This window comes from Drosophila rhopaloa, unplaced genomic scaffold, assembly GCF_018152115.1.
Source record: "Drosophila rhopaloa isolate 14029-0021.01 unplaced genomic scaffold, ASM1815211v1 contig_2, whole genome shotgun sequence".
Classification (NCBI taxonomy): Eukaryota; Metazoa; Arthropoda; class Insecta; order Diptera; family Drosophilidae; genus Drosophila; species Drosophila rhopaloa.
This window is the reverse complement of record NW_025335083.1, coordinates 11,605,647-11,624,171: the sequence shown is the minus strand read 5'-3', so window position 1 is coordinate 11,624,171 and position 18,525 is coordinate 11,605,647. Positions and strand designations below refer to the sequence as shown.

The following is an 18,525-nucleotide window of genomic DNA, read 5'->3' as shown; positions in this document are numbered from 1 at the left end:
ACTTTTAATACCAGTTTCACAAGTTTTGATCTCCGGTATTGGACGCAAACTTGCTGATGTTAGTAAAAAAAACAAAGGCAAAAGCAAAAACTGATCGAGAACAGTATTATTGGAAGTACAACAAAAATTATTCAGAAGGTAAAGGCTTACTCACAACTAATGAAATTCACATACTCTAAGATTCAAGTTTCTTCAACAGAAATATGCGGTTCTGCTGGTAAATGATGAATGGATGAGACAAAACCATCTTGCGGATTCAGTTTTTAATTGGATGCTACTGACTTTTTATTGTTCTTTGCAGGACACGAAGAATATTTGACAGATATTTACACTTTAACTCTGTTCATGATTTTATTAACTGTGATGCTCAGCACAATTATTTAGAAAACTAATTATTTTTAAGTTTAAATATATTTGTTATGTAGGTAATTTTTAAATGTATTTTTTGATCTCGTCAATCAGCATCGATTTGAACATGTCTATCTTTCTGTTTCATTCCGAATTACTTGCTGAGTATAAACTTTTAAAATTTCTTTACTCATATCCAAGTTCATATTTTGGGAACTAGGAGACGGTTTCCTTTTACTTTTAAATATTAATACTTTAATAGTTTGTTTTAATATTCTTATATACAAATATTTTTGCTGTACGATTTTATAATAATTAATTTCATTTGTTCAATGTACAATGTAGATATTAAAAAAATGTATTTCAAAATTATTTTTTTGGCCAATTAATTGTATTTTTGTTAAGATCGTTTATCTCTTCCCCAAGTAATAAATATAATATAACTATGTATCTATAAAAAAATCTTTATTGTAAATTCAATAATGTCTTCTTTTAAAACCATTACTGAAAACACATAGTAAACTATACATATTTTTGATGTATTTGAACTATAAACTACTTTTAAGTTTTAGAGATACAATGTGAGAAAGGTTTGAATAAATCAATAAAAGGTAATGATTTTGATCTGAACAATTTCATTGTCAAGAGAGTAGAAAGCATATATGTATGTGTTGGTTTAAATGGGTGATAATGGTTTACTGATGCGTGCACTTGTCCTTGGACTTCTTTTTACGATCTTCACTTGAATTTGATCGTCGAGTACCCTGAATTGGCATGTAAGGCGGCGTGGGGCTGGCACTTTGATCTGCAATCAGAACATATTAATATTTAGCGGGATAATTCAAGGCGAGTCCTTTTATACATATATACCGAAATTGCCGGACTTGGAGTATTTCATGTGGGGTGATATGTCCTGGCCACTCTGATGCGAACTGTCATGGGAACCAGCCTCGGATCCATAATGCTCGGATCTGTGGGAAATAAAAAATATAAAAGAATGGATAAAACAAAGATTACAAGGGTAAGCTAATTACATTTTTAAAAGACAAACAATCCCAGTTTTAAAAATTGGTTACATCATTTTGTAATTAAATTTAATTAAATAAACAATTTAAAGGTGTAAAATTTGAAAAACTAAAGTTTATTGTAACACAAATAGGTGAAATGAAAATAAATAAATTATTGAATTGATTTTTATATACAACAAATTTAATTTCTTTTTGCAAATCAATAATTTTAATTAATTTTTGGACGCTTCCACTTTAAATTTATTGCTTAAACAAAAATAATGTAAATAATTAATGTTTCATAAAAAGTCTGTGATGATCTTAAGCAGTTGTTTATAAAGAAAGAAGGTACTTTTCCTTTGTTTTTCTTGGAGTGCCAACTCACCTCGTCATAGAATTGTGGGTCTGAAGCTGTTGCACTGCCTCCGCTGCCATGTGTAGTGAAACAGGCCTTTGTCCTGGCCGACAACTGTCCACGGGCAGAGTGTAGATATCATCTTCTCCCCTAATGGGTGCCATGTTCCGCTGCTGTCTCTGCATGGAACTGTGATTGGAGGAGCCCCCATCTCTGGTCAGGCTGCCATTGGTCAAAGGTCCATTGTGGGTCCTCTGTTCACGACTGTTGTTGAGCACGTCTATGGGATTGGAGTAGGCCTCCACATCGATGTCGGCCTGAGAATGATTGGCAGTGGTGGAAAGGCAATCCGGGGGCAGTGGGAGCAGCGGACCACAATGGGAATTGGTGCCACAGAGCAGACCACCATTCCCATTGCCAGCTTCTGCGGCTTCCTTCTGCTGACTTTTTCGCAATCGAGCTTTCTCCTTGGCCCGCTTGGCCTTGGCCTTCTCCTAAAATGGAAGATCGAGGTAGTGTTTTAGTAAAAAAGTTAAAAGCACATAAAATTAAATGATTGTAATTCTTGTAATTAAAATTCTAACGAATGAACATTTTGATATACAAATGTAATGCTCATGATCTCAACAAAGGCTGATATAGCAAGACAAAGATGAAAACTCATCAACAAGCTTCGTTTGAAATGATTAAAACATGTTTTGAAAAAACAAGCCTGCGAACCTTAAAGGCTCAATTGCATTCCATTTACCTTTCTGATTCCTAAATTGTTGTATTTATAGCAAAAATAGTTTCGTGAGTTCATCTAAAGTTGTTGTAGCAGTCCATTATTATAATTTTTGGAAAAATGTCGGGGTTATAAGGGTTAAAAATACTTGGATTATTTTTCTTGTTTTTAAATAATTAAAGGCTTTAAAAAAGAATACAAAATAGAAATCTTACTCCTATCGAGAGTATAAGAATTCTCAACAAGAGTTTAAAATGCGCTTAAAATCCCGAGATAACGATTTTGAAACGGTTTATAAAGTTGGCTGATTTATTAGCTGAGTAAAAGAACAAAAACATTTGGCAAACATATCGTAAAATAGATCGGGTATTTAAGTATAATTAATCCTTGATTATTTAAAAAGTGTAAAAACTTCTTGACTTTTTATAGTTTTATAGTGTTTTGTCCCTAATAACATTTTTCTATGATTGTAGAATGTACATTTTTCTTCTCTCTTTTTTGGTCATATCTTCATAATTTACACATATTTATTCCCTTCTCTTGCTAATCGTGAATGCCTTACCCTGTCCTGCAACATTTTGGCCAGTTCCTTGTCCTGCGCCTCAATGGCCAGCAGACGATCCCTGTGCTCCTGTCGCACACAGTCCTTGGATTCAATGGCCTGCAGCCTGCGAGCCAGCAACTGTAATGAAATAACGAACGGTTACAGGAAATTTATGATAGTTGTAAAATAAACACGGTCACCTCATCCTTCTGCTCCTGCTTGAGCTTCTTGCTCATCTCCTGGATCTCTTCCATCGGCAGACCGATCTCCCGCAGGCTCGCATAATCACAGGGATCCACATAGAGCTCGATGTCATCGGCATGTTGCTGCATGTGTCTTTCAGCTGCCTTGGCCGATCCCGATCCCGCACCGGATCCCAAACCGAAATTGCCCACCAGTTGATCGTATTTCTCGGGTGACAATTTCTGAAATTTCGGTTCGGTTCTTAGGAGATTTTCGTGTGACGGGGAGCGTTGTTTTTGGAGTGATGTTGCAGCTGCATCGACAACACTGCCCGATGTTGCTGCCGTGCTCGTGGCAGCGATGTTGTAGTCGCGTATGCTGTCAGCAACATCGGCATAGTCCACCGGCTCATCGATGCCAGCTGCCTGTGCGGATTGTGTGGGTGGGTGCTGAGTTATGGATGAAGTGCTGGGCATGTTAGTTATAGTGGATGCGGTGGCATTTGTTGGTGGTCGACGTGCCGGCGATGATGATTGATGTTGCTGCTGATGCTGCTGCTGCTGCTGTGCATGATGAAAACGTGAGTGATGTTGTTGGTGCTGCTGTGGCGATGATAAGACATCACTCACCAACAGCTGATTGTGTGCCTGTGCATTTCTAGTGGGAGTGGTGCATGTTGCTGCTGCCGCCGCTGGCATATCTACAATATTTGGTATTAGCGATAATCCTACATAGTTGTCTGTTTGTGAGAAGTGTTGCTGCTGTAGCTGCAATGGTTGCTGCTGCTGCTGTTGTTGTTGCTGACTGTGATATCTAGCCTGCTGTGAGGTGCTCGGCTCTGGCTGATGTTGCTGCTGTGTCTGATGATGTTGCTGCTGTTGCAGGTGTATACTTGCTTTGGCGGGACGGGGCGGCGGTCGGGAGCCTTTCTCGCGAGTTGCTGGCGGCGGCACAGGTGGCAGATTAACATAGATTTCCTGCAATCGAGTTAATTACTCAAGGGATATGGGTATACCATAAAATCAAAGGTACTTACCTGCATTTGCTTGGCTATCAACTCGCTTTGTTGCACCTCCTTTTGCTGTTGCTCCTGCAAATCACGCTCCAGTTTGTCAGCAATTTCTTTGGCCACACGCTTGTCATGCTCCTCCCTGTTGAGATATTGTGATTAGTTCTATTGAAAATGGAGAAATGTGCCTGCATGACTTTCAAAAATTTGTAACTAACAATATAACACATTTGTTGCACCTCTGTTAACAATTACTAAGTACCAAATAAGTAATTGAGAGACTGTTTATAAAGGCTATTAATAAAAGGCTGAATGGAATTATCATTAATCAAATGTAATTTTCCATCTTTAATAATAAGAAAATCATTTTAAATTGAATAAGATGAAAATAGCAGTTTATTAAACTACTTCTATTCGGTAAACTATGTAAAATGAATAACTTTGTTCTATTTTAAGTAGGTCTAGGTGTAATTAACTTTTTTAAGGTTCTTCAAGTGTAAGTAGATTAAGGCAATATTATTTTTAAAAACCTTTTTTTAATGTTTATAATAATATTTATTCCTCGACTTACTGTTCAGTTAGCCGTCTCCTGTAGGCATCCACCCTTCGCTGGGCCTGCTCCTTCTCCTTGATCTGTTCGTGCAGCGCCGTTGGGAAATCCTCGCGAACCACCGCGTTTCTGTACCGGTTTCCTTTGTAGAAGTCATTGACTGAGGGAAATGATTTTATGCATTAGTTTAATGGCTATACATTAGTTGCCCTTTTGGTACTTACTCTCTTGGGACTGGAGTTTATAGGCCAGAGCGCCATCCTCACGCACGAGCCACTCTTTGCACACTGAAATGCGGAAACGATAGAAAAAATTGGTTTTAAGTAGCTTGAATCACATTTTTTATGGCAGTAAATTACAGTATCTAATGACAAGTGATATTTAATGCGGGACCTATCAGATTACCGACCAAATCTCTAATGAAGCCCTGCAAGATCGTTAAAATCTGTTTGCTCCACTTGATGCCCCGGTAAACCGATGAGTCACCTTCGAGTTGCAGTCTTCCGAATTGGGGACAAAACCGGACTCGAACAAAGAAATTCCATTGAAGATGTAATGCGGCCGGAGTGGGGGACTGTTTTCAGGGAGTTGGGACCGCAATTTGATCGATTTAACCGAGCATAGAGCGATCTCAGCTCGTTGATAAGCGAAAGCGTGGTAAAAACTTCCTCTTAATTGTGTGTGTAGAATTTCGTTTGGGGTTCGTTTGGGGTTATTTATATGTTTTTATTTTGTTGCTCTTTGGTTCGAGCTCGGTCGTGTGCTCATATGTTTACACAGAGGAAAATATATGTGAAGGCTTTCTAATTTATTAAAAATTCATAACTTGAAATAAAAACTTAATTAATGTTAAAAAAGCCAAGTAAAAATATTCCCATATCAACAATTTTAAAGTTTTCGTCATGCACTTATATGATCGTTATATTATAATAAATATACACATACGATTGTAGGAAAAACAGTGCTGTAAACAGTAGTTCCAAGTGAACTTAGATTGGATACACATTTTTTATTAAATAGAAGTGAGATTAGGCATACAAATTGTTCGCTTGGAATCGAATCTTTATAATTTTTTTTTTACACATATTGATGACTAATATTATATATTTAAAAAAATTTATTACAGAAAAAACGTGACTCATATTGTTTTCTATATTTTTTTCTGTGTATCAATGCACGATCCACGCAATTGGAAGCGTCTGGTTTTGGTGTTCTGGTCTGGGTTTGAGTTGCTGTCATTTATCATTTCATTTAGTTGGGGAGTCTCGACTCTCAGTCACTGTCTCTGGAAAGTGGAAGTGTGGCAAAGTGGGAAAGTTGTTGGCCTGATGAGGCTTCCAGTTATATCGTCAAGTGCGTCTTGTTATCGGATTGATAGTTCGTATCTAGGTAGATATGAAAGTTGTCTTCTGATTGACAACGATAGCATATCTTAAATTTAGAAAATGGGGAAAAGTTTTTTAAATAGTAATAAATGATTTTAGCTTAAAATCAATTTTTTTTTTTAATATATACCTTTTAGATGATACATAAATAACAAATGTTTCAACGGTCATTATTTTCTCTTTAGTTACGCTTCACATTTTCTTAAATTGATGTTAATTTGAGGAACCGACTAGATCTTATCACTTCCTTAAAAATTATTTTTGAGTTCTCAACACTTATGTTATCATTTTTAATCACTTGTGACCCCAAAGTTTCCCCTGACTTCCCACACTTTTAGCTCCATTAGTTCCTTCCTTTCAGTCCATCTATTAAGCATACATATTTGTAACTTTCTTATCTGTACACTTCGATCTCCCCATAGTGGCTCTAATTTAAAGGTTCTTTGACTTCAAACTGTCAACTGACAATTAGTTGAACTCTGACCCATGATTTCTACGCTGTCAGGGCAAGTGCAATTAGAACACTCCAGTTGAAAATGAATTATGGTTCGGACTCTCAGTACAGCTAATGCATTTAGAGGCGATGTGACTTAATTAACTGCAATTTGAAATGAAATTGCTGCCGCGGCAAGAAAAGCTGAAATGTTGGGGCGTCGCTCTCACAGACATAATCAATTTAGTTGTTTGATTTCTGACTGCACAGAAACACTATGTACATGTAAATATATAGCTAAGCGGATTCTATATATGCACGAGCATGCTGTTTCTTAAAAAAAAGTTGTGCCGCTGCATAAACTGAAAAACAAAGTATTTTTTTGCAAACTCGCACTTTTCTTGGCCCGCTCGGTCTGCTGAGTGGTTCGGCCTGATTGCTCAGCTCAGGTTGCTTACCCCGCCTGCCTTCAAAACCCCATCCCCAACTTCTGCCCCACTCCCCCCAGCATATTCAACACTATGTTTCTACCCTAGAAGAGTGAGGTAATTCAAGACAGTTGCTTGCAATGATTTATAAAAAAAATGTGGTATTATATGAACACGAACTATCTGAACAACAGAAATCTTAATATGATCTCGCTGACTTGGCAAATATTTCTTGTTTTTTGATGGAGATGTATTTTTTAGACCTCATTTTGACTTCCCATATAAATTCTGAAATATATATCTGTTTATTTTAATAATTTCCTAAATCTCCAAAGAAAATGATTTTGAAATTACAATTATATACATTTTTGTAAGCTCTTAACTTTTTAAAGATTTTAAGACATTCGATTTATTAATTGAGGGTTAAATCAAAAAATAACATTTATAAATATATTTTTTTTGCTTGTTAAGAAATAAACTTCCTGTTTAAATTATTTCCATAAGAAAATTAAATATAATTTTTTTCTAACTTGAAAAGGGTATGCAAACCTTCGTGTGTTTCAAAGTAAACCTCAGTTTCTTGCTATATTTTGCTTTCAGCATATAACTTACAAAGTATTGAATAAGTGCCAGTATGTGTGTATATGATTTTCTTGTTGTTCTTACGTCTCTGCGCTTTTGCTTTATAATTCCCCCGGGCAAGCGCGGCTTTTTATTATGCACAACGGGCAACGGGCGAAATACGAAAACAAATTATACAGCAACAAAAAAAAATATATATGGGAAAAACAAAGGAAACCTGTGCTGAAATTGACTTACTGTACTCCATACGCTAGCCGTTAAATAATGTTCCTTTTTTTGAGAAAGAGAGGAAATGACCGAGGCATTAAAGTCGTGCAGCATATAAGGCTAGGAAAATTATTGCTAGTGCCATTCGAAATTGCCAGTTGCTATAAAGTCACACGACAAATTTGAAATTCTTTCGATTTCCTGTTCCGTCGGTGACAGCTGACTTATTGCGGTAGTCCATATGGGGGAAATAAAATATTTAACTGGCCCTGGAACGGGTTTTTGCCAAAAAAGAAACAGGGTAACCTTTGCTGCCCCGAAAATTCACACTACAATGGGTGGTGCAATGTGGGTCACCAAAAGCATTTTATCGACTTGACCAAAAAACGGCGAACCGAGAACGGGTTAGTAAGTCAGCAAATGCATGATTCATGGATCTTTAGGTTTCTGAAGAATTCTCTCCACGGGGGGCGAAAGCAGGTGGGGGAGGGAGATTTCAAAAGAAATCAGCTGAGCAAAGGTTGATTGAAAGCTGTGTATACGGGCCTTTTGTTTGACTTTGAAATTCTAAAGAATCGTTGATGTCCAAATAAGTAGCGAAATATTTGCTTAGAAATGGTTTGGTTACGTTTCATCTGAGTTAAAAGAATTTATTAATTTTGGAAAGCATCATAAAACAATAAAAAGGTGATCAACGGATCTATAATTGTAAGTGCGGAAATATTACCTACTCAGAAAAAAATTTGTTTAACTTACAAACTCAATCAATATTATAAAAATATATTTTTATATTTTAGTACGAAAATGATGGGAATTTATAAATGATATCTTTATTTAAATTCTGGTACCATACATACTTATGAATTTAATTCATGTTTAAATAGATTTAACAAAGGAAGGTCAATAGGATATAGGTATGATATTTATTTATTTATAGCTCCTAATGTTCACAAATTTAGGTAATATCAAATTAGAACTGCTGTAAGCCAAATGTAAATGTAATTAAGATTAAACAAGTGGTTTATTTCTCCTTCCGATGAACCAAGTTAAATGGGGCACTTAATTATTTATGTGCAGCAACAATTGTTTAGCTGCCGAGGCTCAATTTGGCCAAACTGTTTGCACTGCAACCTTTACAAATTTACCTGCCACATTCAATTAACCTTGCTGGCCAGTCGATTTACAGTTCACAGTGTTTTTGTCTGGGCCTTTTTGCATTTGCAGGGCTTCACTATTTTACTTTCAGCCCGGATTTTCGCCCATTTCTCCGATTCATTCTCCCTGATTGGCAGCCAAGTTCAGATGGCTGAACACGCATGAATGGCCCGCCGATCGCGTGAAGAGTTACACAACCCGAGATGGTAATGAATATATAAGCCCATGTATATATGCATAAAAAAACTATAAACAAGTGTGGAAAGCCAAAATTAGAAAGCAGTTTGACGGGAAAATTTATGAGAGAGCCCCCAACAAAATCCAGGAAAATATGTGTGTGCGGCGGGAAAAAATGTTGTTGACGCTTGACGACTGCAACTGCAGCAGTCTTCGGCTGCAAAAGACGCGGCGCCGAAAGTGGAAAAACCTGACTCAAGGTTGTTGAACATGCCACTGCCACTGGACGAGAAATGCGGCCCGCAATGTCGACTATTTGAATGTTGCATCTGACAGATACAGATACGGATACACACTCGCCGCGGCATCAGTATATTTAGCCAGCCTTACATTGACCTTAGCCAGGCTGCATCATCTCGAATTTATTTCATTCAAATGAACTCACAGTTCAGGTTCGGTTTCGGTTTCCGTTGATTGATTGAATGGCCTCTCAGGCAGGTACTCAAAACAAAGTTATGTGTATCCAAAACAGAAAGGCCAATAATTGTCTATTCGAGTGTTGTGCCATCAAAACGAAGCTCAAAAATTAGCTTAATTTCTGTTTCATGCTACGATACTTATGAATTAAGACAGGCAAACTTTCTCTGATTTTGAAAAGAGGAAATAGGCTCATTAGGCTGACTTCACCTTGAAATCGATTCGTTTGGGTTCTTAAATATCAATTTTTATTTATTTACTAATGTCGGTATAGCATTGTCAATAGTTATAAACAGTAAACAAGTTTGTTTATTAGATCATAAACTCTTAATTTTGTGAAGTGCAATGGTCTCGAGTGGATAATAAAACCATAAGTACTCTTAACATTACCTAATTTTGTGTTCTAAAAAAATGTAGTGCAATTTTAAGCATAGAACTTTTCAGTTTATTTGGACTTTCATTTGTAAACACCATCACTTGAGGTGGATAGCCCAACTCCTTAAGAACTCCATTATTTGGACATGTTGAAAAGTTGTTTTATAGGCCAGTCATGACAAAGCGGTCTTACGAGTGGAGGAAAAGAGTGGGGCTTGAGTTTCCTTTAAGTGCTATCCCCATAGAAATGTTAAGAGCCAAATCCAAATGGAGAAGACCTCTTTCCTGGCACTCGCACATCCTGTCATCGTGGCAAGTGAATCATTCCTGGCATGCAAGGAAAGAAATAAACTGCATTCAGGCGGCTCGTCATGCAACTGCTGCTGTTTCTGTTGCTGCTGGGGCTGCAGCACCCCTCAAACCCCCTCCCCCCTTGAAATAAACCCCTTCACTTGTCAGTCAGGCTGGCTGGCAAAAAAAAAAGAGGCCAGCAGTTGAGTGAGTTTCAGTTGGAGGCACGGCTATTTCAAACCGAGGGCCGACTCTTTGTGGGGGTCTTTTGTCATGCGTGCTTGGGCGCAAATGAAGCGGCTGCAATCCCCTCGGCTAACCGTCAGCTGTTGCCTGCTGCACGCGCTGTATCTTTAAGATACAAATGCTCGGAACCAGCTTTTTTGCATCTCTGCACTGCTAAGAAATCTCAGCGAAATCGGTTAGGAATTGGATACATTCGTTAATGAATATAGTGGCTAATTCAGAATCATTATGAAATTACTAATAAAACGAAAATATATTTTAAATTTAGTAGTTCTATAAGTTAAATTTCACAAAGTAGAATATAACAAAGCACATTTTATAAATTATCGAAATCTTGTGTTCTCCTTAACTTACAACTTTTAGATATTTAAAATTTTAAGCTGAGAAAAAATATAAAATTTAAAGTTAAGGTGAAAAACATTTTTTCCCAAATATTTTAAAACAAATTAATAAATGTTTCTGGATTACAAGCTAATATATCATTTGTATGAATTCAAATGTGTTTTAAATAAGCGATATTTTGTGTTCTATTTACCCTTAAAGTTTCACAGAAAACAGAGAAGTGGAGAAAAGATTTTTATACGATTTTTGATCAGTGTAACTATTAAATGGAAAGTGCTAGCGGCAATCATTTTTTGCACCTCCAAAAAGAAAAAAATACACTGTATATTTTCCCTTTCTGTAGCGGGGATCGCCTGGCTTCCCCTCGATTGCTCTGAAAGAAAACTATATAAGAGCTCGGTGTTTGTTTATTATACCCTTGCAGAGGGTATTATAATTTTGGTCAAAAGTGTGCAACGCAGTGAAGGAGACATCTCCGACCCTATAAAGTATATATATTCTTGATCAGGATCACCTCCTGAGTTGATATAGCCATGTCCGTCTGTCCGTCTGTCCGTCTGTCCGTCTGTCCGTCTGTCCGTCTGTCTGTCCGTCTGTCTGTTTCTACGCGAACTAGTCTCTCAGTTTTAAAGATATCGAATTGAAACTTTGCACACACCCTTCTTTCCTTTGCACGCAGTATATAAGTCGGAACGGCCGGGATCGGCCGACTATATCCTATAGCTGCCATATAACTGATTGATCGGAAATGCCATAACTCTGCTGTTTGTTAAGTTAGGAAGCTGGAATTTTATATGGGTTTTATATTTGGCCACCCAATCCGACCTACCAAGTTTCATAAGGATCGGCCGACTATATCCTATAGCTGCCATATAACTGATTGATCGGAAATGCCATAACTTTGGTGTTTGTGAAGTTAGGAAGTTGGGATTTTATATGGGTTTTATATTTGGCCTATCAATCCGACCTACCAAATTTCATAAGGATCGGCCGACTATATCCTATAGCCACCATATAACTGATTGATCAGAAATGCCACAACTTTGGTTTTTGTTAAGTTAGGAAGTTGGGATTTTCTATGGGTTCTATTTTTAACCAATCAATCCAACCTATTAAATTTCATAAGGATCGGCCGACTATATCCTATAGCTGCCATATAACTGAACGATTGGAAATGCCACAACTTTGGTTTTTGTTAAGTTAGGAAGTTGGGATTTTCTATGGGTTCTATTTTTAACCAATCAATCCAACCTATTAAATTTCATAAGGATCGGCCGACTATATCCTATAGCTGCCATATAACTGAACGATTGGAAATGCCATAACTTTGGTGTTTTTAAAGTTAGGAAGTTGGGATTTTTTATAAGTATTAAGATTGCATCATATGAATAATTTTGGAGAATATAATTTACACAATATTCTGCAAGGGTATATCAACTTCGGCTCCGCCCGAAGTTAGCTTTTCTTTCTTGTTTTTTAACTGAAATTTCTTCTTCACAGCTTTGTCCGCTTTTCGGTCGTTGGTCTGAACTGTGCGGTTGCCTCAGTTGCTGACTGGTGGTCTTTGTTTTTGTTATCGTCTCATAAAGACTTTCAAAACCCCAAAAAAAAAATAATAGGGAACTCGCTAACTTCTTGCGATTGTGACTGAACGCCGAGAAAGTTTTTTAGCTCGTGTTTTCTGTGAATTATTTTTTCTTCTTTTGGGCAATCTTTTTCATTAGCATAACAACAAATACTATGTAGTGTCCCAGGCGATTTGCACAACCGCCATTTTTTTGTCATCGAGCATTTCGTATTCGTATTTCAATTAATTGAGCTTATTCAGTGTGGTGAATGAGCTTTTCATGCTGTAACATTTTTCTATGCAAATGTTTTGATTATTATATAAGGTCGTAAGTCGCAAGCGATAAGAAGGAAACGTGCTCTGCGGTTTGTTTACATCTGAATCAACAAAAAAATAGCTTACAACTCAAACCCCAAGGCGTATACATATGACACTCAAGAAGTTCTGGGAACTTTAATGTTTGTTTTGGCTTATGTCGGCATTCAAAGATATCAGATTGGTGGAATTATTGGGGTTTCCTATACCCAAGAATCATTTTATTAATAAGTTCTTCAAAGACGATGTAGAAATATAGGAAATGTTTTCTTAGCATTTTGTAAATATAAACAAACTATAAATTTGCCTTCTCTAAAGCTATAAAAAATATATAATAAAAACTATTCATCAAAATACATAAGACACAGTTTATCTGTTATATATAAACTATATAAATATTTGTGTGTAAAATTATATTTATATAATTATAATTATATTTATATTATAAACGTATTATATATTGCATTAATCTTAAATATTTAAACTTTTACTTAAATTCATATTTTTCATTTGGAACAATATTTAAATATCATTTGTCATAAAGAAATCAGTTAAAGATTTTAAGAAATACTTCTCCTTTTTATTATCGCGCTGAATTGTGAATGGAAGAAAGAAAATTTTTCATCAGGTTAAGATGGTCACAACAAAGAAATTTTAAAAACAAAAGAATCTAGTTTTCAAAGAAATTTGTTGCCAATTGAAATAAAGAGTTCCCAAATAATATAATATAAAGAACAATTTTAATTTCTTTAAGATGGCCAAAAGTTAGGAACTCCTGAAGAAACAAAGAAACATAGCTTCTTAAAGAATTCTAATGCAAAAAAAAGGTTCCTCGACTATTAATGTGATCAAAAGAGAGGGAATTTAGTCGATGAAATTCCAGGGGAGTTAAATAAGAGGGTAGAAACCGACGAGGGAATTCTAAAGGCCTTAAATTAATCACTTCTATGTGGTGCTCGTGCCCCTGCCCCTGACTCCTCATCTCGATAGCCCCACTCAAACCCAATCAATTTCCAATTATCCAAGGCCCCGTACAAAATTGTTCATGTTCAACCAATTTCGAAATGGTTTGGTTCGGTTCTGTTCGGTTCGGTTCTTAACCCATGCTTACCCTCATTAACATGTCCTGATCGGGGCAGCGCTTCCTTTGGTGGTGCGGCTGCTGTTGTGGTTGTGAAATTATTCATCTCTCTCCACCGCTCGCTTGCCCTCTCTTTCTAACTGATGCTGGCTGTCCCTTTCGGTGGCTCAAATCGCAATTGAATATGTATCTCGTTCCAAAACAGGTGTGCTTAAATAGGGAGCTCAAGGACGCGCCTTCCACTCCAGTGGTTTTTTTAATTTTGGTTTACTTGTTGAAGCGCGCTCGCACAAAAGATAGAAATATACAGAGCGTGAGTAAACTATATTTTCATCTAATTGCGTCGCTCTAGGCGCGACTATTTCACTTTCACACTTCCACTCGAGAAATAATTGTTATAATTCCACAATTTTCATCGACAACACGCGCGCAACGACAGCTGCAATATAGACTCGATTCGATTTTAATTTTTGTATCTCAAAGATACGCGACGAAACGAACCGGCGGCCGTTCCACGAAAACTAGCTAAACAGCTCATTCAACAGCGAAAGCCGCTCAGCGAATGGAATGGATGTTTGACTTGGCCATCCAGTCCAGCGAACTGGAAGCCACAATAACATAACACTGCAAGCGGTGCTGGAACTGGAAGATGCAAAGATACAAAAGTATCTCAAAAGCGGCACTGCAATGGAAATGAGCATAAGATAAGTGCGGAGGGAGGGAGAGAGAAAGAGAGCAAAAGAGAGCGCTTGGAAGGCCTGGAAACGATGAGAGGAAAGAGTGCTGCCAAGTTTCCAGAGTAATTCAAAATTATGTACGAAATGTGTTTAATAAAACAATTATTTATAGATGTATACCCATTACATATGATTTAATGTTTGTTTTACTTTATTTCTATCTCTTCTTTACAACTGACGGATTGAAAAAGAATTTCTATATATAATTAATATCGTCTTCAGTGCTGCCATTCAATTGACAGTTTACCAAAGACACATACCCAAACATAAATTTAGCAAGGCTGCAACCCCATCCAAAATCGACACAAAAAAAAATGTAGTATAAATTGGTAGGGCTTACATATTATTTTTTAAAAGAGAAACAAAATCTCACCACTTAAACAAATTAAATTTGTATTATTATTAATAAATTAATTCATAATAAAATCTTTTTAAGTTTACTTTAATATCAAATTAAGATAAAAATATTTTTATTATAACAAATTTACTTTAACTAATTTTAAAACAAATAACATTGTGGTACCTATTTCAAGAGGGAATATAAAAATTCTAAATATATAAATATACGAGTCATTAGTGGGCATTTTATAGACGAGGCAATCTAATTTTCTTGCTTGCAAATTTTTATTTTTTTATTTTTTATATAATGCGATATCAGAAGTTCTAGATATTTTTTGACTGAATGCAAATTAAATTCATGTTTACAAAACTATAATCAGCGACGACAACAGCTGAGTGAGTGAAACCTAATCCAGTATTTATTTGGCTTGCGCCCCTGAGATACTTCTGGTTGATCTTTAATTTCATAAGTCCAAGTGCTGCTGAGAATGAAGCAACTGAAGCCGGGTTCAAAGTGTTCCGAAGTCGGGAAGTATTTCACTCAAAACAGAAAATCAACAGTCTATCGCAGATAGACAAACACTTGGTTTACCTGCTGCAGCATGGATAGAGAGATACTTTCGCATCTACAATCGACGTGAAAAAAGGTAAACAAAAGTCAAGACTCAATGTGGATACGAGTGTATTTGAGGCCAGTGCTATTGTTTGAGCGCTGAGTGGTTGGTAACAGCGAGCGATCGAGACATTTTTAGCCAGTAACGAGTTGGTTGTGGCTCAAAGCGCTTCGAAAATCACTAAGCAGCGACGTCTATAATTTAAAAACGGAGAAAACTCACATTTTTTGGTGTAAAAATTACATAAATTTATATGAATATTGAGTGTTCGTAAATTCAAAAAAAACGCATGTAATAATGTGGCAAAATAACAAGGAATCTTAGAAAAAATGCTGTAAAACTTGGCAGAGATAAACTCGTTTGCACCAATACACACATGTGTATGTATATAAGGGCAACAACAAATACTCAGACTCCAGAAGCCAACAATTAAAAGAGAAGTTAGTCAGTTGGCGTCTCGGTTGCGTTATTGGCATATGAATCATACTTCGAAAACGTTTAAAAATAACAAAAAAAGTTATACCAGTGCTTATGTAAACTGTAATCAGCCACAACGGAAATCACACGCAAAACACCTATAAACCAGTGAATAAATATAACAATAAAAACTCTAATGTCGGTCAGAAGAATGCGTGCCGTTTCGGTCTCCATTGGCGGCCTTCCGTTGATACCAAGTTTTTCCTTGGTAGCAGCGGCAAAGGATTGCAATGGAGGGACCTGCCATCCGGTGACCGAATATTGCAACGCCGTCTCGGAGGCCTGTCAGCCGTGCAGTTGGGTCTGCGATAACACAACTCACAACTACGATGTCAACTTGTGCGACATGCACTGTTCCGGCAAGTATAACCCATAGCTTCCCCACCGATTACCTCAGACATTCTCACGATCCATAGGGTAATTTGGAAACTTTAACGTATGTACAGGTATTTCCAGCCGGATTCAATTCGTTGAAGCAGGCGGTTAACTCATCTTCAATGAGTTGTTAAAAAAGATACTAAGTACTTCCAATATCTATAGAATATATTTAAATTGATTCGCTAGAATTGGCACTGCGTATTTTATTTGCAGTCAAAGTAAGATTTTTAAAAAAGCTGAAACTTAAAAACTCATCGCCTTATCAAAGCAAATATGTAGCTTCATGACCATATTTATTAAGATAGGGTCAGCTAATCTTTACGCTCATTCACTGATAAACAATTGCATTTATCTAATGAGAGTGTGTTAAAAGTGGGTAAAAAAGTGTCATGCAAAAAGTATTTTTACTTTGTTTGGTTTTTTATAAATTAAAATATTTTACGGCATTAAAGAAGACTTACTCGAAAACTAATAAATATCAATTGAATTGCTTTTAAAATATGTATGTTTTAAAATATGCAAATAAAATTTTGATCTTTAGTTTTTATCTTATAAATTAAACTAACTAATCCATTTTCACACCCTTTAGCTTTCAAGTTGTTTGTGCCTCTTAAGGCGGAGGTGCTGGACATCCAGAAAACCCAGCATCTCATCCTTCTGCTGCTGACCATCCTTCTCGTCCTGATCGCCGTTCGTTTTGCGTTCCAGTGCCTTCGATTTCTGATGTGCAACCGATGCGTCCAGAAACAGTTACGTCGGTTGCAAGCGAAGGCCTTTCCGCATCCAGTGACTGCGAATGGAAAGGACCTCAATGCCACCACCATACAGAATCTGAGTGCCATCAATCGGCATGGCAGAGACCTTGAACGGGCGCAATCGCAGATCTACAGTGTGGCAGGTAAGTGTAAGGATCTACCTGACTGCCCTGTCTTCTGCAAATAGTTCGTATTATAATAGCCATGATTTATTGCAGGTGCCGCCGAGGGTTCCGTTGTGACCATGACGACGCCGGTGAGCACTCGCTATCCGGCGGAAAACAGCACCACGCCCACCACGGTTATGACGGAGATCGGATATGGATACGATAATCAGGCTATGGTCGTAACGCCGATTAATGAGAAACCCTCAACGGCGACAGTTGTGCCCGCTTTCTAAAGCCATGTACTTAAAAACAAACTCTTTAACTTAAATCAGTCCAGCGAAAGCAAAATGTGCACCACATTGAAACTAGTGATATCCTGGTAAATTATTAGGTAAAAACTCTTCTTTTGATATTTAATACACAATAACTTGTCTAGTTTGTAAGCTTAATTTATATACGTATCAGTATATATTTGTATATCTTTAATCGTGGTTATAAGTATCATTTATCTTGTATTTTTATATGAAAACCACTGCGGCATGAAATACTTAAGTAACTACAATCTGTATAAAATGCATTACTAATATAAGAAACACATCCAAACGATAAGTTGACATTTAGTCACGTTAAATGTCACATTAGAATCGCCGAATATTTCCACTTGCTCCAAACTTAATTTAAAATGATTTATGAATGAAATTTTTTTCGCTTCCTCAGTCTTATCAGCGCGAAATATACTAAATAAAATGGTTCGCAAAACGCAGTCTCGTAGCGTGCGGGCTGACAATAATAAATAATTTCAATTATTATACCCGTTACTCGTAGAGTAAAAGGGTATATTGTATTCGTGCAAAAGTATGTAACAGCTAGAAGGAAGCGTTTCCGACCCTATAAAGTATATATATTCTTGTTCAGGATCACTAGCCGAGTCGATCTAGCCATGTCCGTCTGTCCGTCTGTCCGTCTGTCTGTCCGTCTGTCTGTCCGTCTGTCTGTCCGTATGAACGCTGAGATCTCGGAAACTATAAAAGCTAGAAGATTGGCATTTTGCATGTAGATTTTAGGAGTTCCTACGCAGCGCAAGTTTGTTTCAAAATGGTGCCACGCCCCCTCTGACGCCCACAAGCCACAAGCTGTGGCCACAGTTTTGATGCTATTATGAAATTTTTAATTGATATGTATTTATTTCGTCAATACCTATCGATTGGCCTAATAAAAGTTTGCCACGCCCACTCTAACGCCCAAAAACCCATTAAACGCTTAAGCCTGGCTAGCGCCTACATTTCCGCCTTTCATGGCCCGTAGCGCCATCTAACGGATGACTTTGGAACAGCTGG

The 18,525-nt window shown here is 37.0% G+C and overlaps 2 protein-coding genes across 8 annotated transcripts; one reads left to right on the top strand and one right to left on the bottom strand.

Annotated features, from left to right (window-relative positions):
- Window positions 1-792: 792 nt before the first annotated feature.
- LOC108052619 (mediator of RNA polymerase II transcription subunit 15) lies at window positions 793-14,386 on the bottom strand. 6 transcript variants are annotated; one of them, XM_044460027.1, is made up of 10 exons: window positions 13,812-14,386; window positions 4,945-5,007; window positions 4,742-4,880; window positions 4,198-4,312; window positions 3,791-4,138; window positions 3,179-3,724; window positions 2,997-3,116; window positions 1,741-2,204; window positions 1,211-1,319; window positions 793-1,153 (listed from the first exon to the last, which is right to left on the bottom strand). In XM_044460027.1, exons 1-10 carry the CDS (start codon window positions 13,885-13,887, stop codon window positions 1,025-1,027), a joined length of 2,109 nt encoding a protein of 702 aa, XP_044315962.1. In that variant the 5' UTR covers window positions 13,888-14,386; the 3' UTR covers window positions 793-1,024. The 6 variants fall into 6 exon arrangements, with proteins under 6 accessions (XP_044315962.1, XP_044315963.1, XP_044315964.1 ...); XM_044460028.1 differs by having other exon boundaries at window positions 3,179-3,721; XM_044460029.1 differs by having other exon boundaries at window positions 3,179-3,718.
- Window positions 14,387-15,344: 958 nt separating this feature from the next.
- Window positions 15,345-18,044, top strand: LOC108043646 (protein grindelwald). Of its 2 annotated transcripts, none has more exons than XM_044459771.1 (3): window positions 15,345-16,307; window positions 16,916-17,230; window positions 17,300-18,044. In XM_044459771.1, the coding sequence occupies exons 1-3, from the start codon at window positions 16,085-16,087 to the stop codon at window positions 17,479-17,481; spliced, it is 720 nt and encodes a 239-aa protein (XP_044315706.1). In that variant the 5' UTR covers window positions 15,345-16,084; the 3' UTR covers window positions 17,482-18,044. The 2 variants fall into 2 exon arrangements, with proteins under 2 accessions (XP_044315706.1, XP_016977926.2); XM_017122437.2 differs by having other exon boundaries at window positions 15,347-16,307; window positions 16,916-17,224.
- Window positions 18,045-18,525: the final 481 nt, after the last annotated feature.